The sequence below is a fragment of the Falco cherrug genome, chromosome 15 (assembly GCF_023634085.1).
Source record: "Falco cherrug isolate bFalChe1 chromosome 15, bFalChe1.pri, whole genome shotgun sequence".
Taxonomy (NCBI): Eukaryota; Metazoa; Chordata; class Aves; order Falconiformes; family Falconidae; genus Falco; species Falco cherrug.
This window is the reverse complement of record NC_073711.1, coordinates 12,463,790-12,487,802: the sequence shown is the minus strand read 5'-3', so window position 1 is coordinate 12,487,802 and position 24,013 is coordinate 12,463,790. Positions and strand designations below refer to the sequence as shown.

The 24,013-nt window shown below is 46.7% G+C and overlaps 1 protein-coding gene across 1 annotated transcript in view; it reads right to left on the bottom strand.

Moving 5' to 3' along the window:
* GABRA3 (gamma-aminobutyric acid type A receptor subunit alpha3) overlaps nucleotides 1-24,013 on the bottom strand; it is a 76,910-nt gene that overhangs the window by 16,445 nt on the left and 36,452 nt on the right. The window contains exons 4-8 of the mRNA XM_055727686.1: nucleotides 22,080-22,147; nucleotides 18,046-18,266; nucleotides 8,210-8,292; nucleotides 4,377-4,520; nucleotides 2,585-2,737 (exon numbers count right to left, since the gene is read on the bottom strand). Coding sequence (XP_055583661.1) covers nucleotides 2,585-2,737; nucleotides 4,377-4,520; nucleotides 8,210-8,292; nucleotides 18,046-18,266; nucleotides 22,080-22,147 — 669 coding nt within the window. The remainder of the gene's footprint in view (nucleotides 1-2,584; nucleotides 2,738-4,376; nucleotides 4,521-8,209; nucleotides 8,293-18,045; nucleotides 18,267-22,079; nucleotides 22,148-24,013) is intronic.

Below are 24,013 nucleotides of genomic sequence, written 5' to 3'. Positions count from 1 at the left end.
GACTATACACATATACCCACCCGGTTTCTCCTCAAATCACACAGTTGGCATTTCCATCATGTAAATTTAGGAGCCATCCTCTAAGCCATGTGGCCCACATTCCTGCTATAATTAAGGGAGCCTTACCCAGCTCAAGTCTGTTGTGCAATCCATAGAAAAATGGAACAGTCCAAGTTGGAAAGGAAGTCACCTTGTCAAAGCCCTGCTCAAATCAGGGCCAACTTCAGGTTACTCGGGGCCTTCTCTGGTTCAGTTTTGAGTATCCCCAATTCAGATAATCAATGGCAAACATCTGCATTAGGATGAGATGAATCTTCCCCAAACTCCGTTGACTAGACCTCTGCCCACTACAAAAGAGCCCTAGCTCATAGGTAGGCACTTGCGTTCAATTCCTCATCTGCCAGTTGGACGAGTTGTGTGTTGCTAGACCCAGCCTCCTCATGTAGAATATGCCACAGAGAAGCCTCTGGTTGGTTTTGCAATAAAGTAAAAATAGTAAAATAACAGTAAAAAGGACAGCTATAGGGTTGGGAACTTCACTGAGGACCAGCAGCTGAGCACTCATGCAATACGGTTCTCTCAACATTTTCAAAAAAGTGTTGTGACCTGCATGGATGGACACCTGGGATCCTGGGTCCTGCTGGCACAGCCAGGCACCCGTCAGTGGTCCAAGCTGCTGGCCAAGTGCCACAATAATTTATCAAATCAAAAAATGATCTGTTGCAAATGCCTTTTAAAGCTTTTTTCATTAAAGCAAGCAACTGTTGCTATCCATTTTCCCCAATAATGTGCTTTTCAATTAAAAATGCATTAAAAATTGTATAAAAATATTGACTAATTTTCACTTCCCCTAAGCCATACTTCTGGTAATTGAAGAGTTTCAACAATATTGTTGACATACATTCTGAGAGGCAAAAAAAAAAAAGGGATAAACAATTGGAGTTCTCATTACCTTCTTAATAGGAAAGCAAAGCAATTTGGAAGCAAAGACATTTTTCACAAAGGTAGGTTTTAATTTTTCAGTCAGCTCTTTCCTGCTTGATCTGAGCTGCTGCTCGAGGAAACCTGTTTAATTGCAAGTCTCAGGATAACATAGGAGGGAATCAAATATCCTCAGAGAAGGGCTCGTGCCCGGTGTCAAGGATGCAGAGATATTCCAGAACCAATGCAGATGTTAGGGGCCCACCTGGGGCATGGACAGACATGGGGTCTGGTTGTGCACTCTGAGGGTTTAGTTGCAAATGATTTGCAGATAGATGAGTGAGCAGAGTTCATCAATGACTCTATATGCCAGAGCTGGTCCTATTTTCCACATGATTTCTGTCTGGGACCCCCTTTTCCATTCTATTGGATGAAAACATCAAAACATGGGTGCTAAGGGGCTGTATCCCCTCTTTTTCACTGTTACCGCTGTTCAGTGCAGCTCTCACAGTCTAGATGGTGCAAAGCAGTTTGGTCATACTAACCACCCGGCTCCCTGCAGCTGCACTCGACCCTGAGGATCGCTGTAGGATTTGCTTCACTGGGGAAGGGAAGGCAACTCGGTGCTAACAGGGAGAAACTGGGGTCAACTGTAAATTTAAAAGCTTGTTCATGAACTACATTTCACAATCCCCAGAGAACACAAACCCCCATAATTATTCCATTCTAGCTCATTTAGGAAGGTGCAGAACCACCTGTGACCCTCCCTGTGTCCTGTTCCAGTCCACAGCATGGGAACAAAGTCCAGGCCTGCAGAGAAGGTCCAGAAAGAAGGACATCAGCCTTGTTGGGCTTGTGGGAGTATTTCTATCATGACTCTTGCTACAGAGAAAGTGTTTAATGATCTTTGAAACCGCACTGGTTTCTGTCTTATTCAAAAACACGAGCAGGTGATACCATATATCCCCTCTCTGCCCGGTAACTTTTGTCTAATATACTCTTTGTTAACTGGTATCTGCTGGGCAACGTTATTTCCAGGAAATACAACCCTGCAGCATCATACCTGGTCTGTGAGCATGTGTGCGTAGATCCTGAACTAAAGGTCCTGGCAGGAAGGCACGAAGCAATTCTGTTATGAAATGTTTGTGAAAGCTATTAATATATGTGCAATGCCAGCCTAACACTTTACCTTGGAAAGATGATCTGAAACCAGCTGAGGAAAATAATAACCATATATTTACTGTGCAGTTATACTGCCTCAGCCCAGGAACTTGTTATGTGGAGCTGACCAGGGGCACATTAGCAATTTCAAATGTAGAGCTTTAAATGCCTCCCCATGTACCTATGCTCTCCTCAACTCAAAAGCCAATATAGATAAGCAGACACAGCCAAATGCATATAATTAGATGATCAATACCTTGATTACTGTTAATATGTATAGCTTGGCTTGTAGCGGAAACATGGAGAGGAGTATTTTTGCAGTGATTCAGTGGAAGCAGGGGCACTGGGAAGACACTGAGAGCTGTTCTGGGAAATGGCAGCAGCTTCACTGATGCCAATCAAGGCCTGGAGAAGACCAGCTCTAATGCTCAGCCTATTTCCCATCATTTGTGGTGCCTTTCTTCCCTGACCTGAGAGGATGTCCCCATGCTCCCAGACTCACCAAAAACTGTTCGGGCAGGAACGGACTCCCTGTTAAGCCAGAAGGAGACCTGGGACAGGATGACCGTCATAATGCAGGGTAGGTAGGTCTGGATCACAAAGTACCCAATCTTCCTCTTGAGGTGGAAGTGTGTGGTCATGACAACATACTCTCCTGCAGAGACAACCAGTTAGAGACGCTGAGCCACCGGTACTTTCCAGGATGGTCCAGCTCATCACCAATCCATCTCTCAATCACCAAAGATCTGTTCTGAACAAACTTTCAAGTTCTTAGATGAAATCACAGCATGTGTGTCATATTGGCTGCCATGCCCTGGTATCCCACAGTACTGCAGGCCACCCTAACAGCTATGTGAAGGAGGGACGCATGCTGCAGCACACTGTTGACACTGACTTTGCATCTCCTGCGCACACACCCACATCTGCTGTGCCAGGCGCCTGCCCCAGTGGAGCCTGGGTGACTTCCACACAGCATTTGTCCTTTCACAACACTTCTCTGGAGACTTCTTTAATTTACAACAAAACGGTTGTGGGACAAAGGCAAATCAGTGCCAATAAACAACTGCACAATAGGCTTTCCCTGTTTCATGCCAGGAGCAAGATGCTTCTGGGGGTCCCTCAGGATGAAGCTCCCATCCTTTTTCTCTTCAGCCTAGGGAGCCACATTGCGGGTGAGATCCCTTAGGCCTAGAGAGACCCTAGCAGCACTTCAGTGGGATTTCTGGACAAAGGATTTTATTTTCTCAGACAATCCTGAAAATAATCCACCTTTCCTCACACTGTAACCGTCTCAAAAATCAGGGCAAGTTCTGTCGTTAAAGGTCTGGGCTGTAAACCAAAGAAAGAGCTGTCCCTGTTTTCCCTCAATGCCCTATTCCTCCACTCAAAGCTTTGAATATTTTTTTGGATTATTGTGCCTTTTTGTTGTGAGCATGGCCTTGCTAAATCATTATACACAGGAGCCTTTAGCGTCTTTCTTCCCACTTCAGGTTATTCATCTGGACATTTTTACAACAACTGAAGTAGAGAGATGGGCCAGATATTATGACATTTAGTTCCCTGGACTCCCCACATTTCCCCAAGGGAGGTGATATAAGTTGTTACAGACAGACACTATTAAAATCAAGTGCATCAGAGAGGAAATATCCTCAAATGAGAGAATTACTGGTGCATACAGAAGAAAAAAAAAAAAGAATGAAAAAAGGAAGAGAGAGACACACGAAATAACAGAAGCTATCAGTACCTGGATTCAGAAGGGAAGGGAGGAGCAGCAGATGGGAGACAAGGATGATTAATATTGGTCATTAATCAGAGGAAACATTTGTTTGGGATAATCTTCTATTAGCTGTGATAATATTTGTGTAAGCAGATGCAGTGAAAATCACACTTGAACATTATGTTGCATTCACCTCCCCTGCCCGCAATGCTCTCCTGAGGGACTGGAAAAGGATCCAAGACAAATGAACCCACAGTACCAAGAACCAGCTGGGCAAGGTGGGGCAATTTTCCCACACAACAGATAATTTTTAGATGCTTGAAATCAGTTTTCTAGAGGGTATGGCAATAAGGGTCTTCCAGTGGAAACCACAAAAAATTAAACTGTTGCTGGGTGACTGCTCCAGATGTCCCCAGCCATATCCTCCAAAAGCATGTGGCTTGGGAAGTACTGTGGTGCTCACTGCCCACAGGTACTGCCTCTATAATTATGCCAATTCCTGGCGTTTAAAGCCCATGGGTTCCTCTCGTCTGACAGTGTGCTCAGCCCATGCACAGCATCGTGGTCCCACAAGTACCTGTGCTGGAACGAACCATCTCTGTCCCAACAACATGGCCCAGCAGGTCATACTGGTTCAGGCGAGATCCACCCTTCGCTACTTCCACTGATTTATCCTTCCCCAGTGTCCAGGTATAGATCACCTCTGTCTTTGTGTAGGCATCTGCGGAGGAGAAAGAAGAATGAGGTTTGTGCTTCTGCCTGACCTAAGATATACCAAAATTAGCCTGTAGCCAAATTAATCCCTGCTGTGCATTCCTCAGAGCCACATGGCTGAGCACAGCCGAGCATGGCCAGAGACCAAGGCAGTTCAGCAACTGTTAAATCAACTGAGCAAAAGAGAGCTGGGGTTTTCGGAAGGGAGCTGGAAGAGGGGGCAGAGCACTGTCGTTGAGAGACACGCTGTCCCCTTGACATGCTGACTCTGCAAGGGCTGGCTCCAAGCAGAGACAAGATAGGAAGGCATCCAGACCAGCAGGCTGCTGGGGCAGCGGGATGGCCACAGCCCTGCCATGCCAGGGACCGGGAAAGTCATGCTGGCAGCAGCTGGTGAGGAAGGCTAAATGCCATGGGGTTGAATTTTAGGCTAAGGAGAAAATGTCAAAAATATTTACCCTCACTCAGAAGCAACCTTCTCCAAGCCTCTCAGCTTTAGAGGTGGTGTGCCTTCCCACCAAGGTGCTTTTTCCCCTGCATGACCCTGTGTTTGCCAGCCTCCAGGCCAATCCACCGGGCAGTGGGGGAGGGCAGTGCTGAGGAAAGCCTTCCCGCACATTGCAAGAGAAACAGCAGGCAAGTGCTGCTGGACTGCATCATTCCAGGAACTTCTGAGTTCCCCTCTCTGTCCCACCTGCCCAGCTCCCCATATGCAAACACCTCTCTTGAACACACGCAGTCACCATCACCTTCACAAGCCTTTGTGGCCAAACCACTCCTTGTCCTCATAGTCACTCCCTCTCCCAACAGAACCTGCATGCTCTTGGTTTTGCCAGTCCTATGGAGTCTCTCCAGACTCTGCTAGGAGCTGCCTCTCCCCATAATGCCCAAGCTTCCCATGCATACACACATTATACCAGTTTTTTAGGCAAGAGCAAGGTTCACTAAAACAAGCTTTTAATTATTTTTTACCACCAGCTTCTCCTAGTAAGACATTAAGGCATTCTTTGGCTGGGGTCAGGTTAAGCAATGGGTCAGGTCTACTACAGATACGTCTCAGCTCCTGCTTTGTGGAAGATTGTGTCCTGAGACAACCATATTTCTCTGATCTTTTTAAAACAACCATGGTTACCCCTGCACCAAAGGTTTTGGCAAACGTGTCAAATACTAAGCAGGAGCTGTGCAAAATGAGAGGGGTGGTTTTGATGATCAGCCAACGCCTCGCAGCACACCAGCATGCTGCTTAAGCACTTCTGATGCAGGCTGGCACCTCTCATCCGATATGCAACACTCTGCTTTTCCAACCCCTCCTTCCAGCTCTCAACATGCTTCTAGAAACCTCCATCCTCCTTCAAGCTTAGCTTTGTACAGCCCTGCCAGTGCTCTTCCACCTTGATGGGCAGCACCTTCTGCTGTAACGGTCTTGGTTCACCCACCGTTAGTCTACAAAGGAAACTTGCCCACATTTTCATTGCCATCATCCCTGAAAACGCAGCTGTCTACATGTCTGGTTGTCTGGGACAGAAGCGTATCTGGTGTCACGTAGGCGTGGCATGGATGCTTGGAACATGTTTAATGCCATGAAGCTGTTCTGGTTCTGCTCAACGCCTCACTTGCAACGCAGTCTAGTCCAATCCAAACAAGGACAGCTCTGGCATTTCATGGAGCTGGTCACTTCAGCAACATCTTCTGCAAGCCTGGTCTCAGACAGCTGTGGTACAATTGTCCTATGACTAGCTTAGAAACTGTTCTCTGCTGTGTATATCCACCTTCTAGGGAGCATGGTGATAGGTAAAGCCATCACCTTCACTGCACTTGGTCCAAGCAATGATGCAGGTGGGCAGCTGAAGCTATCTGAAATGCCTGATGCCCTTATTCCCTCTGCAAGCTCGCTGCCTTCCCCTTCGGGTGGCTGCCATGGTGGCACAGGGCCGGAAGGCCACTGACGAGCCTTTCAGGTTATGGGGATCACTGGAAGGTGGTCACTGAGGCAAATCTGGCTGTCCTTTGAACAGGCCCTGGCATTGTCCTGCTACTTATAAATCTGACCCACTCTAAGCTTCTTGCAAATGAGCAGCTTCCAGCTGTTGATGGCTTTTTTGGTGCAAACACTGGTTTAATCCTACTCCAACACAGGAGAGGTGAGCTCAGATGCTACGTGGATGGGGTGCTTTAGAAAGAGCCATATTAATGTTAATCAGGGGCAGCTCCTGAGCTGCTTGTGTCACAACTCTCATCGTTCACAGGCCAAATCAGTAAAAATATTCAGAAGAACCCCAAAGGGTGTTCCAGCAGAAATGTGCACATTAATCTCTTTTCCCCACTAACAAACATTATAGCAATTAGATGTGGACTAATCTGCCTTCCTGCAAGTCTTGTAATAATCCCAGAGTTTAGGCCTGAGGTATGAGATTTTATATCCCTCCTCACAAGGTCAATTAACATTAATAATTCATCCTTCTCTAAGGCTTGCTATTTTATTGGCCTTTGTGATGTCTTGTGGCAATGAGTTCTACATTTAATTAGGTGCTGCCTAAGAAATAACTTTATTTTAGTAGTTTTGAATAATCCAGTTTCATGGATGCATTTTGTCATGAAGCAGAGGAGCAGATGCACATGATAAACATGATTTCTTCTGGTGTCAATCAAACTTTTCAACTTTCTCCTTAGTTGACTCACAAATGGCTACAGGAAGGAAGTTATCAGTTCAGAAAGGTTGTGACTTCTCGGTTTTCTTAGAGTCCAAAAGAGGGATTTCTGGTGAGGGCTTATTCTTTAGTTGGAGGTGGGTAACTCTTCCACCTAACACAGTCAGTCTCTGTGAGTGGTGCTCAGTTTTTTGGACCTGGAGGAGACTCCAGGTAGAGTGGGACTAGGAAATTTATTTCCACATTATGGTGAACCAGTGGCTTGGAATTTGGTTCCCACTCACTTTAGGAACAAAAGCAAAACAAATTTAACTTGCATATGGGAGAGTAGAGGGAACTTGTTTCTAGGCAGGTTATGGGAAGCCCAGGCAGATGAGCAGTTGCAAGCCTGGGAGGCTGGGAGCAGTTTTCAGCTCCCCAGAAGCCTGCAAATTTTCCCTAAACCAGGACCCTTGAGTGCTGGAACTGAGATTCCCAGAGTTCCCAAGCCTTTTACTTGAGAGCAGCCTGCCTGACAGACTGAAGAAAAGCAAGGGGTTTATAATCTGCATCAGAGCATGGAGCCAGAGCAACCAGAGATTTCAGGTTCTCCCCAGACTGGCCGGAGTGATGCAGGGATGCTGGACAGGACACCTAGCAGCAGACACCACCGATATCTTCACAAATCTGTCCACCCAGGATCATCTTGTGATGAAGGAAAAGCATCTCTGAGTTTTCCACCAATGCTGGTCCTACTGAGGCAGCACAACCCACTGAAGGCAGGGAGGGCCTTTCCACTGCTCTTCCCACTTCCCTAATAAACTTACAGCAAAACTATCGGTGTCTAACCCGTCCTGTGAGCCGGAATTGACCACAGATTTGCTTGCTGCCCATTTCTGATGACGGCAGGAATTGCATGTATAAGATACCAGAAACATGTTCTTGGTGACATTACCATTAGCAATAATTAATAACGCTGTTGCTAGAATACTGGAAAACACTAGCCACATAAAGGACTATTCTTTAGCTCTGTACCCACCTCCTTTCAGAGGCTGATCAGGGTACTTACAGCTCCCAAATTTCAGCGGGCAAGCATGCACATCCATTGGGAAGTCCTCCAGGTGCATGGGGCACTCTGCGTGAATCGTTAGCCTACAAGACAAAACACAGGGCATGATCAGAAACACATGGCTGCAGAGGCTCCCACCTGGCCCTTCTGTCACCGTGTCTTTGCCCTGCATCCATCAAAGGCGACAAAGGCCTCAATGTGATCACTAACCTCTAGGTCTCTGGGCAGAAGGCCATCAGCTGTGGAGAGAACAGCAGGCACAGAGATCTGGCAACCTTTCCCATTGTATAAACTCAACCCTATTGACTGAGTTCATCTTTATCCACTCAGTGTGATCAGAAAATCTGCCAAAGCCCAGGACTTCTGTTTGCTTATGCACTGTGCACAAAGAGCTCATTAATGCCTGGGGCCAGGGGACATCTCATGGACCATGCTGGAAAGCAGAGGGAAAGGGCTTCCAGGGAACATGGCCTTTTCTTCCCGTGGTCTGGAAGGAGCTGAGGGCTGGCAGATTGTTCTGTCAGGAGGCCACAGCCCTGCTAGGCTTGCTGAACGAAGTCAGTCAGAGCCATGAAGGCGCAGGTGTTGCACCAGGGTACAACACAGCCCCGTGCACGTGGAGCACCTCATCCCAGCTTCCCCAGCTCTCCCCTCCCTGCCGGCACTGCAGAGGATCCTGCGGGCAGATGTAGAACTGCATGTCCTGGGGCTGTGTGGGTGGGTGCAAGACAACTGTTGTGCTTTATGCATCCACCAAATCCCAGTAGGATACCTTGTCAGGAAGTGGTTTTGTGAGGGAGGCACAACCATAAAAGCAGTGTGCTGCAGAATGTGGGGCCAGGCATAAAAACATCCATTATAAAAGGCTCTAATAAAAAAGGTAGCTCGAAACTCATGTTCCTTCCTGAAGTATTGCAAAGCTTGTAGCCTAGGAGGGGGAGCCAGGACACACAGCCTCCCCGGAGGCGTCTAATACAATCTTGTCTGAAGGAACTATTTGTAGAAAAAAGGACGCACTTCTGATGGCTCAGCAAAATCGTGAATAAACTATGACAGGAGCAACAGGTGGATGCAAAGGGCAAGCAGACCTAAGACCTAAAACAGACCTAAGGCTGAAATGTGGCTTGTGAAAAACTCAGGTGAAGAGGCACAGTGGAAAGCTTCTATTGAGATATTTTCCTTCAGCTGGAAAAATGTTCAAGTTATTCTTCATAGAAAATATTAAGGATTAGTCAAATGCAAAACAAACCCTGGGGAAAAAAAAAAGGGTTCAGATTTTGTTTACTAAAAGCCAATAAAAAAAAAAAAGGAAAGAAAAGAAAAGAAAAATAAAGGTTATTATTTCTTTCAGGTGGACAAACCTTAAATAGCTCTACCAAAAAAAAAAAAAAAAAAAAAAAAAAAAAAGAGACTGCTTTTTAAATTTGCCAAAAAAAAAAAAAAATTGGTAGGAAACGAAGCACTTCACCCCTGTGGGGGAAACAAAGCAGAATCAGCGTGGCTCGGGGGCGCAGGGGATCTCCGAGGCCGCAGCGATGGTGGCTGCAGGCGGCAGATGGTGCTGTGGCAGGCGGACACCAGCGCAAGCGAGGGATGGAGCAGCAGCAAATTCTCGCACAGCTGCTCTGTACCGGCTGCAAGGGCAGCCCAGGCTGCGCTAGAAACTCTCTGCTGGCTGTGAATTTTGCTCTGCTGGGTGAGGAAATGAACCTCACGATTTCAGACCCACGTTCAGCCTCATCTGCTTGTTTTAGAGGTTCTAGGAAAGCTGGCATCCCCCGAGAGACAGGCAGAGGCATTAAATCAAGAAGCGGAGGAGCAGAGCTGGAAGCTGCTGTAACTTCAGCGGGCTAGGGTTGGATGGCCAAAACTCTCCTGCGTGACCTGGAGCCCCTGCAGCACCCACAGCAGGGGTTTAAATCCCAGTTAACCCAGCCTTTGGGAACGGCTGGAAGGTGAGGCCACTTAGGGTTACATGCCGCAGAGCAGCCTGCACCGTGGGGAAGTCTACCCCATATTCTTGTACGAGCTAGCAAAGGAAAGCGGTGAGTTTCCTGCAGACCTTCTGACCCCAGCCCCACAGTGTTTCAGCGGTACCTCCCTGCTCCTTAATGCAACAGCAGCACATACTCATTTCTGCTGTTGTTCAGTGCCATGTACCACTGTCCTGTCTCCACTGGGCACATCTGCCCCACGAGCTACGACACAGACAGAAACCCCCCTATAAAAGCAATTCCCACAATCAGGACAACTTTGGTCCTACCAAACAGCTCTCAGCTATTCAGCATCAGCAGGACATGGTCCCTACACGCCCCACGGGGACTGATTGCACTGAAGAGGCTGGCTGTTGAGTCACCATTCCCTGCTGGGTCCCAAGGGCTCACAGCCCACCCGTGGCTGATGCAAGGCTCCAGACTCAGCCAGGTTAATCACAGCGGGTTTATTGTGTCTGTGCAGGCTGACTCCACTTCCAGTAGAGGAGGCCAGTGGATACTTAGGGAGAAGTATGAAACTGGGGTGAATTCAGAGCAAGCTACACCTCACTGTTGTCTCCCAGCAGCTGATGGCTTATGGCTTCCATGATTCAGACAAGGTATCCAGACACAACTGTGCACCAGAGACCAAGGACCTTTTCTACACTGAGTCTGCCAATCCTTTCTGAAGCCAGGTACGTGGACAGTGACCACTATGTCCCATAATAATCATTCTGCTGACAAAGAGGTGATGATGACTGTCCTGCTTGCATTATGTCTGGCCCCAGCTTGGCTTTCACAGCCAACCCAAGAACCACTGTGTGGCCAATGTAACTTCCTTGGAAACAAATCACTCTTTCTGACTTGCTGATCTCTTCTTTGGACTGAAAGTACCTGTTTTACACAAGAGAGAAGACCTGTTCTCTAGGACTTCAACCAAGAGTCATTGAAGTCAATGGAAAGACTGACAGTGATACTGAGCACATCATTGGAATGATTTTCTTCTGGACACTCAAAGGTCACCACAAACAAATTACTCACTAGCTCTGATGTCTCTCTTTTATAATCTGGATGAAGATTAGGATTTCAAGAAGCAGGTATGAAAACCTAGCAGCAAGATTTAAACTTGACAGCCTTGCTCCTCCTGTTCTGTTTCTTTTGTGATGCTTTCTTCTGTCAGCTCAAAATTCACTTGGGGAGCTTAATGGTTAGCAAGCTTGTCAAGCATGTCCTCACAGATCTTACCATTCAATTCTTTCTGTGTCCTTTCCAACTGCAATGGACTTTTTGCTTCTTATATTTGTCACTGTCACTTGTGTAAAGAAGCGTTGATGTATTTCCCCTGTCTCCCTCATCAGGCCACACAAAACTTCCTTTTTACCTTCCTATTCCTCTGTTGGCTTCACTAATTATTTCAAAAGGCTCTTAGCTGGGTGTTCCCAAAGTCGGCTTTCCCAAAGGACCTCTCATCTGATCAGTGCTTTCCTTCTGATGTATCCTGAACTCTCTAAAAAAACCCAGAAAGGCCTTTTTCATCCACTGTACTGTTTGCTTCTTGGCTGTGATCAACAGCCACTATCAATAAGGCTGAATGACTCAAAGGACTGCACATTGTGGGCCCGGTGGCCGAGCGCCATGTAGAGCAGCCAGAAAGAGCCTCAGAGCGAGCCAGGATGGCAGCACAGACCAGCTGGGCACAAGCTGGCTTTGGCCATACCCTCCTGCCCTCTCCAGGCCATGGCCAACAAGAGCAAGTGCTGTCAAGGGAAAGAGAGAACTTTATAAGGATGCTGGATGACTCCATAGGTGTGTGGGAATGCAGCAGTCACATTTTAAATCTAAAGTGTGTTTTATTAGCTGAGCCAGTAAACAACAACACAATAAATCCATCAACAAACCACTGAAAAAGCAACCTAATCTGCCACATCTCCACCTACAACTGAAGGAGCTTTTAAGTCTCCTGAAATTAAATAAAAAAGAACGTGTCACATCATTCCAGTGAGAAGAGCCTGGTTCAGCAACTTCAGCCAGCCAGAAGTCAGCCCTTTCACAGGTAAGACACAAAGGTAGCCAGCTTCCCTGCTGAAGGGGGAAGAAATAGAAGCATTCCCCCTCCTAGGTGTTCTCCCTTGCCTGAAACCTCTTCCCTTTGCCCCTACACACGCTGGGGTATGCTGGCTCCCCGAGATGCTCTCCCCAGGACGAGAGTGCGTGCACTGCTGCTCACTCCTGCTCACCCCTCTGCCCCTTGCATCCCCTGACCATCTTTCACCTCCCTCCCGCAGCCTTTCTTGCATACACTCATCTTTTAGAGCACTAATTAGCAGAGGTACTTAGGTGAGCTGTGGAATCAATCACCACTCAGGAGACTGCCCACATTCCCCTTCCACTGCCCCCCCCCCCCCGCTGGCTTCCCTGCCACCTCCTGTTGCTGGTGAAGGACTCCTCAGCACCATATGCTTTGCCTAATGAAACATCAAAATGTCAAACTAAGAGGAATGTACCTTGCTTTCCAGACGATTATCACTGCCTCTGCAGCATCTGGGTAAAAAAGCCTGTTGCAGAAATTCTCGTCTTTGCCCCTTACCCCGTACAAGGGAGCTTATGGCCAGCTAGCCACAGAGGTTTGTTTCATTGCTCTGATGCCCTGTTCAGGTCCAGACATCTGAGCCCTGAAATGTCATTATAAAACCCAAACAGCATGTGAAAAATAGTCAAGCTGCCAGTAACCACATAATCCAGCTGTTGTATCCTTTGGGTCATCTGTCCCTGGCGCTAGCAATAACTTGTGCAGAACAGTCTTGCAATCAACCCCCAAAGTCCTCATGTTCTCTTTACTTTGCTGGTGCAATGGCACCAAAAGTGGAACATCCAGGACAGAAACCATGTTTTTCTCTTTAAAGTCATGGGAAGTCCTTTGAACTGCTCAACACAATGGCAAGAAGCATGAATCAGGCTAAACATACCTCTCCCAGGGCTGATGGTACAACAAACCACTTCAGCTTCGTTCTCATGGTTACCAAGAGCTTAGCAAAGCCTTTGATGTGTCATTAGAGCCCCTGTCGTTACCTGCATCGTGCTGCAGGATGAGCAAGAGTCTCAGTCCAATTTCTGGCATGCAAATGTAATAATCCCTTGGTATATGTGTGGTACAAAAACATGACAGCACCCTGCACAGCAGAACAGACTTTGTTTATGCCAGGGATATTCTTGAGTTTTGTCCCGATTTCTCCTCTAGGAGATTCATTAATAACCACAGTCAGGTCAGATAGTGTTTACGGTTTAGGCTGTGTGAGAATCTAGGTTAGGTTTAATTGCTGGGGTTTGAGCTTGAAAGCCAAATTGCTTCTAGGATCCTTGTGCTGGATCTGAAAGCACTGAATTCACTTTGCATCCTCCCCCAGCCCCTGGAGATTTCAGCCCATGATGGCAGAAAAGCAGCGAGATAAGGCGATCTCTGAAAGTTTCTCCCTCCTGGGACAGCTTCCTTACAAAAGTCTGCCCGCACAAAACCAAGCTGGAAAACAGATCATTTCTGCCTTTGGATCCACCCCGGAATCTGTAAGGCAGGGAAAAGCAGGCTGTGCAAATCTCATCTCATCTGTTCTTCCGCTTGGGTGTTTAGCAGTCTAGCTTTGGTCTGCTTGGGTCCATTTATGCTGTTTTCTAGGATCAGCCCTGATGTGGGATGCAGCCAAATCGCTGCCAGTCTGTACTACCCAGAGGAGCTGGTGCTGGGATGTCCCAGCTGCTGCTGTTGCAGAAAGAAGAATGACAGTTGTACCTCCATCAAGTGGAAGGGTTCTGCAAGTTTCAGCCTATAGCTCTCACAAGTTGCCTGGGGCTTAAAAAAACCAGGCAGTAAAGACAACCCAAAGCCTTTGCTGGGAGAGACACTGCAGAGCTCTGTGATTTGAAAAAGGAGCCCGGGAAGCTCAAACCCCTGAGCATGCTGCAGTAGGTACAGGGCTTGTTATGTGGGGTTCAACAGCCACGGCAGGGCTGCACGTGACCTGGGTGCCATTGTACTCGGCTTTCCCTCCTGTTCTGCCTCTGCCTAAGCGAGGGGTTTACTGACCGTCCTTCCCAAGTGCTCCTGCACTGCTGCTAAGGACTTCACGTTGTCTTTAGCAATACAGGTTCTTGAGGCAAAGCCTTTGGGCACGCAGCTGAATGCGTCAGCTTGGTAATTAAAGAAAACATCCTTTAACTTCATAACTTGAACACATATTGTTTGGGAACCACTCTGACGATAACCACAAAGCCTCAACGTGCCACTCTGACAGTCCATGTGAAGAGCAGGAGAGCTCTTTGAAGAGGTTCACAAAGTTGAATAGCATTGGCACAGCATTAAGCTTTCAGTATTTTCATATGCTTCAAGGCCAGGAAGAACCAGAACGTCATCTATGTCCCACACACAATTTGAGGCAGGGAATACATCCAGAGATTGCTGCAGCAGCTGAGTTTTTTGTCTGTACCTTATGTAAATCCACACACAATTCCCAGTTTGTTGTATTCAGGTCTGATACCAGAGCTTTGAGGCCCTACCCGGGCTTTTGACAACTACTTGCATCTTGTAGGAGCTCCACAAACAAGACTGCAGAGGCAGGGGTACGTAATAAAACTATGTTTCCCATGCCCTCTAAGGCAGTTGGAGTAGCAGGGAAGAGGCAGAGGGATTGTTAATCCTGTCCTTTCCTCAGCAGCCCGAAGGAGGGGAATAGAGAAATGCAATTTTGTGCTGCGGTTGCAAAGGCCATCTTGTCACCCAGGTGTCAAGGCTTGAGTCAGTGATCAGATGTTTGCACTGTGATGTTCCATCAGTCCATGAGGAGGCTGTGCCATGACTAAAGGAAATCTCTGGACACTCAGCTACAGCTGGTGTGCAACTCCTTGAAGCTCAGGTCAGTGATAAAGAGGCTCTCTCCAGGAGCTATAAATATTGTCACACAGGTGTAATTTTGCTGGATGCCTGTGTCAGAGTTGCTGTTCCACCAGAGCAACTTCATCTATAAATGTAAGCCTTGACTAAGAGAAGTTGGCTTTCACAGCAGGATAAATAGCAAGAGACATGCCTCTAATTGCAGATCAGCAGAACCGATCCCTCAAGGATATTTGCTGGTACAAGGTAAAGGAGCAGGATATATTTCAGGAGTCCAACTGCATGGCAATGTACCAGTCCAGACTGAGCCTGCAAAGGATCACCTGGCCTGTCCTGCCAGTCTGGGGGAAGTCTGGTGGAGGTCCAAACTCAGTCCTTAGTTAGCAGGACAGAGCGTGCCTCTTTGGGATTTGCACTTTGCCAGATGTCAGCTGTGTGGGGCTGAGATTGGCTTCATGGTCCTGCTTTGAGAAGGACACATGTGCATGCCACTGGGCATGGGGGAGAACAGTGAGTGTGCCACTTGACGTAAAACATGAGTCTCTTTCCAGCCCTTTTCTGGGAGGAGGTTTCAAAGCACTTAACAAGAGAAGGTGATCATCATGATTTTACTGTGGAGTTGAGGTGTGAGTGCCTGTGAGTGGCAGAGCCAGGTAGCACTTGGTCTCTGGGCTTGACACTGATGCACAGTCCTGGTCACACAGTCTGTGCCCTTGCATCTTTCTTTCTGAGCTCTCACTCAAAAGACCCTGCATGGCCCTGAGCAGGCGTTTCCTTCAGCATCAGGAAGAGGGGCAATCATCAAACGCACCAGGACAGACATCCCATCCTGGTTGTGTTGAACTGCAAACCCAAAGAAGCCCTGCTTCACCCCTGACACACTGTCCTGCGCAGGGAGCAGTGCCTTGCAGATAGCCATCTGGCCAGCTCTAACTGCATCTCCAGCATCAGACTGGTCCAATACTGTCCAGAGCCCCACCAGGAGAGCTTCACACACATCTGCACAGCAGCCATCTGTACTGAGTAAGGAAAAGATCTCCATGGACTACAGCTCCTGGTACTATGCAATAAAACACATGACAAAAGGTCTCATATATGGCCCTCAACCTTTGAGTATCTCTGAGTGGGCTCTTTACCTCTTACAAAGCCTTAGGGGTACATTTAAGGGGGGCAGGAGCATACGCAAAGGGAGGTTCAGACTCTCCTTCACCTCCTTCTTCTTTGGGAGAGATCTAAACTGAAGGTTGTGTTGAATTTATTTTAAAAATCCTATGACTCCATTTTCTTCAAGAAGCTCGTTCCCAAGAACCTTGTGATGCTTCCATCCTGGCACCTGCCCAGCCCTAAACGGAAAAGGAAATCCAGTACTTTCTCAGTCACACAAAACTTGCTGAAGCTAATGGCTGTTTGCTGAATAAAGAACTGAAATGATATAAAAGCCCTGAAATTGAGTCCTTTTTTGCTGTCTTATGCCAGTAGCTCCTGTAATACTTTACAAGTCAATGATACAAACCCAGGGAATGTTAGTCATCAACATGCAGGTCAGAGAGCCAGGAGCAGAACTGAGCCCTGAAGTCAAGTTGGGCTTCTCCCTTCATTTACCCCATCTGCCTCAGTAACGTGAGATCGCTGATGTGTGGAGACCTAAACCCCCAGGGCACTGGCAGGATTAGTTCATATTTGAGAACTGCTGCGCAAAAGCAAAGCATTGTTTATCAATGTAGGCTGTAAAACTTGCTGACACTATGTAGGTTCACAGGCAGCTTAACTATGAAGAGATGAAATTCTGTCTGGTCCTCAAAAAACAGAGGTCAAAGTGCAGCATCTCAGCACACAGAATCCACAATGAAGCCTGTTACTAGTTAGGATCAGCTTGAAGATGAAAGCAGAGAAAATAATTTTTGAAAACAAAAATTTACACCTTTCCAAAACTAACTCAATACCTTTCTTGTGCATCTATGAGTAGCTTGTTTCATTTATAAACCCATTTACCTCACAAGGCGCATTAGTACATTCAGCCCAGGTGGCAAACATTATTTGCATGGGTGAATAGCTTACAAGCATACAGGAATATCTGAATAGTTCTGGAATGAACATACAATTAACCTAAAGGTATTTCTCTTCATGCTCTCCCCCTGTTGCAGCTCAGTGATAAATGTATGCACCATGGCTGTTCGTGAGAAATCCAGAGACGACTGCCCAAGCGTGGTTCCCCAACAGCAACTTGTGTTTTAGGAGGACCTCACAGCAGGGTTGCACAGGCTGTATCACTGCCTGGGGCCTCACGCTGCAGGGCTACCTTGTGTTTGGGGCTCCCACTGAGAGCTCAACTGACGGGCTGGGCTAAACTGAGAGCTTCCAATGGCCTCGCCAAACCAGGCACCTCCAAACCACAATTTTTAATAAGCTGTTGATGTTTTCCCCTAAAGATAGGCATTGATTACACAGATTTGGATTTTTGATTCCATGAAGTAGCAAAAAGACCGCCATTGTTCTCACAAGCAAGCTTGGGCTCATTAAATGTTTCAAACAGCTCTGGTGTAACATCTTGAACAAATTTAGATCTGTTCTCAAGCTGCTGGAGAGTAACAAATTCTCCCATCCTAATGTTGCCCCCTACCAATACTGGAAACCTGACTTCATATTCCATCAGAGGTCAGAAACAAAAATAAGTCGGGTGGCACACCAACTCCACAAACTATAGATCCCAACACTTCTACTTCATCACATAAAAGAAAAAAAAAATCAACAGGAATGATGAGAAAAAAGCTACCTGTAAGAATGTGCTTAAGTTGAGGATCAGTGATGCTATATAGGTAGGAAACAAGGGTGGCAGGGAAAGCAGCAGGGTGAGACTCAGGTGCACTAACAGAGCCAGTGGAAGTTGGCACAAACCCTGCTGTAACGTACCCTGAGGTCCCATCCTTGCCAGCATGCGCATAGGGACCTGGAAGACCATGGCCCAGGAGACACAGACTTACCTCATGGTGTACAGGAGGGTGCCATTGTCTACCAGGCGCAGCAACTTGTTGGGTGTTGTCATGTTATGGGCGACAGATTTCTTCCCATTGTGGAAGAAGGTATCAGGAGTCCAGATCTTACTGGCCAGCAGGTTGTTCAGGGGAAGTATTTTCATGGGACCATCAAACTTCAGCCTTTCATCTCTCCAGGATTGCCGGAAAAAGACATCAATAGTATACTCCTTTGTGGAGAAAGGAGAGAAAAGTAAGTTGCTTCACTCAGCTCTTCATTGCAAACAAGTCACTTCAAGAAACAGCAAATATCTTTGGTCATTAAGCATACTGTGTTTTGGCACATCTTGGTTGACATGAAGCAACAAGAAGTAGAGATTAACGGCAGTGGAGAAATCTGTGGAGGACAGAGGGAATTTACCCTGTCTTGTATGACTTACATATGACACCAAAATTTACTTTCAGTGTTTCTGACCACTGTAGACAAGCTGCAATACAGCCTACAGTGTCCAGCCTTCATGTAGCCCTGCTGCACCACCACCTTTAGCCAGATGTTTCAGGGGAAGGAACCATTGTGTGTAGCTAGACAGGAATTGAAAAAGGCAAAAATAAAGCTCCTGGAGATGGAATTTGGCCAGGATACTGGCAATTATACCCCTGTTCATAAAAAAAAAAAAAAAAAAAAAAAGAAGAAAGGAAAGAAAGTTTCATGACGTTGTCTTAATGTTACTTAATGTTATTTTGTTCCCCAGGCTAACTCTAGAAAATCATTGAATCAAGGACTTCACAAACTTGCATTACAAGATTCTGTGACTTTCTTTTCTTTTTCTTCTTTTCCCTATTTATCCTTTTTTTTTTTTTTTTTTTTTTTTTTTTTTGTCCTTTCAGCTCGTGTAGAAACCCATTTCCTAGGCATAATTCCAGTTGGGGCAATTAGAAGTCATCTCTTTGGAACCCTGCAGTCAGGGCCAGCTCCTTGCTCGGTGCATGCAGCCTCAGAAACCACTTGACCAAGCAGCCAAGGTGCTACAGCTCCACAGTCACCTCAAGGCAAAAATCGATCAATCTGCCCGGTGCCTGGCATAAGGGATTGCTGTTCCTTGTGACCTGAGCCACCCTGTGTCCTGTGAGGGTCCATGTCACTTGAGGGGAAGTCTTCAGCCCATCAGCATGAGCTGCATCACTGCTCACCTCTACAACACACACCTCCTCTTGCTAATGAAGGATCTCATTAGCTCACAAGACTTTCAGAGAGAGACGGGGGCTTTGGAAAAGCTGTCTGTCCCAGCTGTTCTTCCCTTGCCGTTGCAGACTCATAGTCTTTATTTATGGGTTCCTGGAGGCTGCAGAACCAACTAAACTTATCATTGTGAGTGATTTCTTTCCTGCAGCTCTTCTTAGCAGCATGTAAAAGCTGCTGTGCATCAGTTTCCTATAGGTCACAGAAATTCCTACAGGTTTCGCAGCAGATGGCAGCTGAATGAAAGCATCTTGGTAAAGAAATTCATCCCCAGTCCCTGGCCACAGAACCGCTCCTGCTCAAATGTGTTTCTGGAGCCTGGCTGGGGGAAGGGAAAAGAAGATACTATGTTCCCACAGGCCTTGCCCTGTACAAGATATTCTGCCCCTTTGTGGAACAGATGTTTAGTTTGCGGTTTTAAGCTCAGTAAAGGGATGAAACAAAGGAATGAGCCAGTGTGCAGTCCCAGGAGGTAGGTTTGGGAAAAGTCCTTCTCAGGAGAAAAGCTACCTTATTCAGGACTCCCTGTTCCTATCAAAAAAACCCAAAGAAAGAAGCAAAACTTTCATAACAGCTTCCCAGGTCCTCTTTTTCTTCTTTTATGCTAAGGAATCATTCCCAAAGAAAAGAGAAATCATGTTCAGATTCTTCGCCTCTTTTCTATACTTCTTTCCATGACAGCATCATTCCCAAGCCACCCTTTCCAAGGAGCACGCTTACTTCTATGTTATGCTCTTCCCTACTTATAGAAGTGACCAAAACCATTAAGGCTGAGTCTCTCCAGAGTCCATCTGCCAAAGCATAAAACTCCTTTGAACGTTTTTTTTTCCCCTCTGGGGACTGAGGCAAAGCTGCAAGAGCTCACTACCAAAGATTCAGGCATATGTCAGGTCCTATCGGGCTCTACTTTCCAAACCAAACTGAAAGAGATATTAGAAGCCCCTTGGAGCATCTCAGGGAAAAGGTCTACATGTCCTCCTCCACACTTTGTAACCAGCTGCTCTCCTCCGCTCTCCATAGCAGCTTTACCTGCCTCTCCTCCATCATCATAATTACAGTCTCTGTCTGCATCAAGATGCACAGGAGCAGCTTTCCATCGCAATGACTAATGGTTGTGGATGCAAGCTGGGAAGGAGGGGCTTCCCCACTCCAGAGATGAAAGGAACCACCTCAGAAAAGCAGGCTCTCCCCACACTTCCCAAGGAGACAGGGTTTTTCTCTCTCACGTTTCTGAGTGCATTTAGCACCAGAACAGCACGCTAAAACACATTGGCTATGCATTTGTAAAATACATGGAACTAAAGCACGTGAAGAGGAAATAATTTACTATTCTTTAACTGTCTTCCTAATTTTAAATTCATTTTGTCAAATCACATTGCAGAGAATACCTTCCTCTTTTCAATACCTCATATTTCTTCTTCACAGTTCATTATACACACTCCCTTAATCAAATATGCTCCACCTTGGAAGTAATTATCAGATACTCCCCAAGGGCTAAGATGCTGAATATATTACGGGTCTCCACTGCGGTAGGAAAGCAAGCGAGATAGAGAGAGAACTCAGATGAGATTAATACTCTTGGCTACGCTGATACCAAGTTAACTTCTAACCCTGGAGGGAGTGGTCTTTCCAAAGAAACATGGGGCTGCGTGAAGGGGCTAGCACCTCAACGAAACAGATTTTATTCTCCCCCAACTCCTCTGCTTGCTAGCATAGGACTGTCAGTGGGGCAGCAGAAGAGATGTTCATGGGCATGTCAGCACAGCAAATGAAACCCTCCCAGCTCCAGTGGGGCTGCAAGAGCCACAGGACATTGCTCCTGCCTGACCAAGCTGGTGAGAGCAATGTCTTGCTCCTGCTCCTGAAGTGTGTTCCCTCCAAGACTGGGACTGCTCACTGCTAGCCTGGGCTATGCCAGCATCAGGTCACCTCTGGGACTGGATGTGCAGGAGGGTCTCAGTCCTGAATACATGACTGTCCTCATGTGGCACCCTTGAAATGTTGAGCAACCATCAATAGCCAACTCTTCTCTGTGTGCCTGGGCGTGTGTGGAATATGAGCTGCAAGAAATGCTGTTGAGAAAGCTCACTATTAATTATGCTCCACAGTCCTGTTTTAATTAGAAGACAAACTGTTGTGGGAATACAAGCCTAAATTCAGACCTCAGGCCTTTTCATTAATAATTTTCCCTGTACATGTCAAAATATTGCAATCAGTTCACTCTTTTTCTTTTTTCTCTTTTGTCTCCCTTTGGGTTCAAGCAATAAGGACAGTTTGATGGTGAACTCTTCTCTTCCAGCACTACCACCAAAACAAACTGGATCCTGGCATCCTCTGCTCTTCCCAGGGAGCACCCTCCTTCCTCCATGCACAGTCGGGTCAAGGATAGCTGGCTGCAGTGAGGGAGTTTCTCAAGGCATGTAACGGGTGGAACATGCCATGACCAGGTCTTGGTCCCATGGGCAGTTCTCCCCATTTCATTAGGTTGCACTTGCAGGAAAGAAGAAGACCCTGCAGTGTGCTTGAGTGGTGCAAAGGCATTGACCCCCTCCAAGGCTGCATTACCAGTTGGTTTCTAAAAGCCCAAACACACGTGAGAAACAATCCCTGTCTACCACCCACACTGAGCTCCCCTGGCCTGTGAGAAGATGATGAGGTGCACTCTTGCCCAGAGAGGCAGCTAGGATGCTTGCTTGTGTTCTTGCTATTTAGGAAAATCCCACTTTTGCCCAGATTGGGGGCAAGGGTGGGACACATCTGCTGCAGCTGCAGGAGAAGAGCCATCCCAGCCAGTGGCACCTACCATATCTGTGTCCGAGACAGGGCCGAAACTCGTCACGTAAATGTCTGTCTTGACTTCAGTTACGCTGTCTGGGACAAAAAAAAAAAAAAAAAAAAAAGAAAAGGAAAAAAAAGCAATTAGAGAACTGAATTTGCTTGTACAAAGAAAGGGTTTGGGTTTTGTTATGTGGTGGTTTTCCCCGCCAGGCACCTCCCTAGCGAGCCCTCAGCAAGTGAGCATCATGCTCTCTGCTGTGCCCTGAACAATGGCTGATTTTATCACTTGTAATTGGGCAAATTCATCTCTGATGTAGCTCTGCTGCTTTCCACACTTACATCGAGGATGAATATGTCCCACACAGCCAGACAATGCGTATTTACAAAATGTATGTGACTACATGATACATAACATGGTATAGATCTGCACGTTTTCAATAGAGAGGTAAGCCTTGATGCTTTGAAACTCCTTTTAATCTGAAATGCCTTTGTGTCTCCCAGCCTGATAAACAGCCTAACAATGTTCCACCAGTTTTAGGAAACCCTGGGTTTGTTACAGCTTCAGGCTTATATGTATGTAAAAGGAACCAATATTCTGATTGCCTTTTACTGCCATCGAGCTTGCTGTTCTCCTAAGTGCCTTGCTCCTGGCGAGTAGCTGCTCTTGCAAAACTGCTGCTCGCCTGCATCACACGCTCCCCTGCATCCCAGGCTGCGCCACCCTCGTGGGTGCTGAACAGCAGCCTCACTGCCCCAGCCAAACCACACACACACACAGTTCCTACGCTGAGCGCTAAAACCCAGGGACAATCAAAATCACTCACCTTCAGGTAAAGATAAACCGAACTGCTTTGCAGAACACAGCCACCAGCACATGCTGAGCAGCACATACAGCTGTCATTCCTGCCTTCATTACAATTTCGGCATGTTTCCTAATTGAAATCTCTGTTGCTGTCCCATTTCACATGGAAATCAAGGCACAGTGATTTGCCAGATTCATCGTCCTATGCTCTGCCCACTGGGTTGTAGTGAAAAAATGATGGATGAGGTGTCTTGAGTTTAGCCCTATGTTACTATAAATCACCACTGCTTTAGGGATAGATCATGCCGTTGTGCTCCTTTTGTATGGCATAAGCTAGCTCTGAGCTGCTTTCCCAATGAAAGAACTAATTTAGAGCCCCAAAGACTTCATGTTTTATGCACAGTACTCTATTTTGGCCACTGCAGCAGCTTTGCAAGTAGCCTGGATAGCCCATTGCTCAACTCAGTTATGGAAATCCTTCTGACCCTTGATGGTTATTTTGCAGCACTATGAAGCTTAGTTTTGTGCTTGCAGTTTCGTATCCAAAAATAAGATAATGCATTCTGGCAGGGTTTTCTCCTTAATGGCTAAAACATACATATACGTATCTTTAGTTACTATGCTGGAAAGTTTCTGACGCAGCCTGTGGCTGATATTATTGTGCTATATAAGTAACCCTTGATCTTGTCTTGATGAGATAAAAAGAAGGTTAAAGAGAAATATGTATGCGGTACACTTTCTGAAACAGCCGGAAGCCAACAAGACGTCACCCTGAACAAAATGAGTTACTTCTGTAAGACTTAAATACTCGGGGTATTCTCTGTCTCCTTCCAAACAAGTGCCCAAATGAGATACACAGCAGAGAAGAACATTTAGTGAAGTGAGGCTCTTTCGGCTAACACGTGCAGTGAAAGAAAGCTAATTATGTTTTAGACAAAACACAAACTCTCTCTCTCTCCCCTCCCCTCCTCCCTTCTTGGCATTCCGTTTGCCCAAGATAATAATGTACTGCCATGGTTATCAGAGCAGGGTCCAGGGCTGCCCATGGCCAGTGAAGCCAGTCCTTGTGAGGTGCAAAATGAATTGTTCCCTGCACCTGAAGGGGCAGAGGGACAGGGGTCCATGAAAGGACCCGTACTTTACAATGTGGTCCTCAG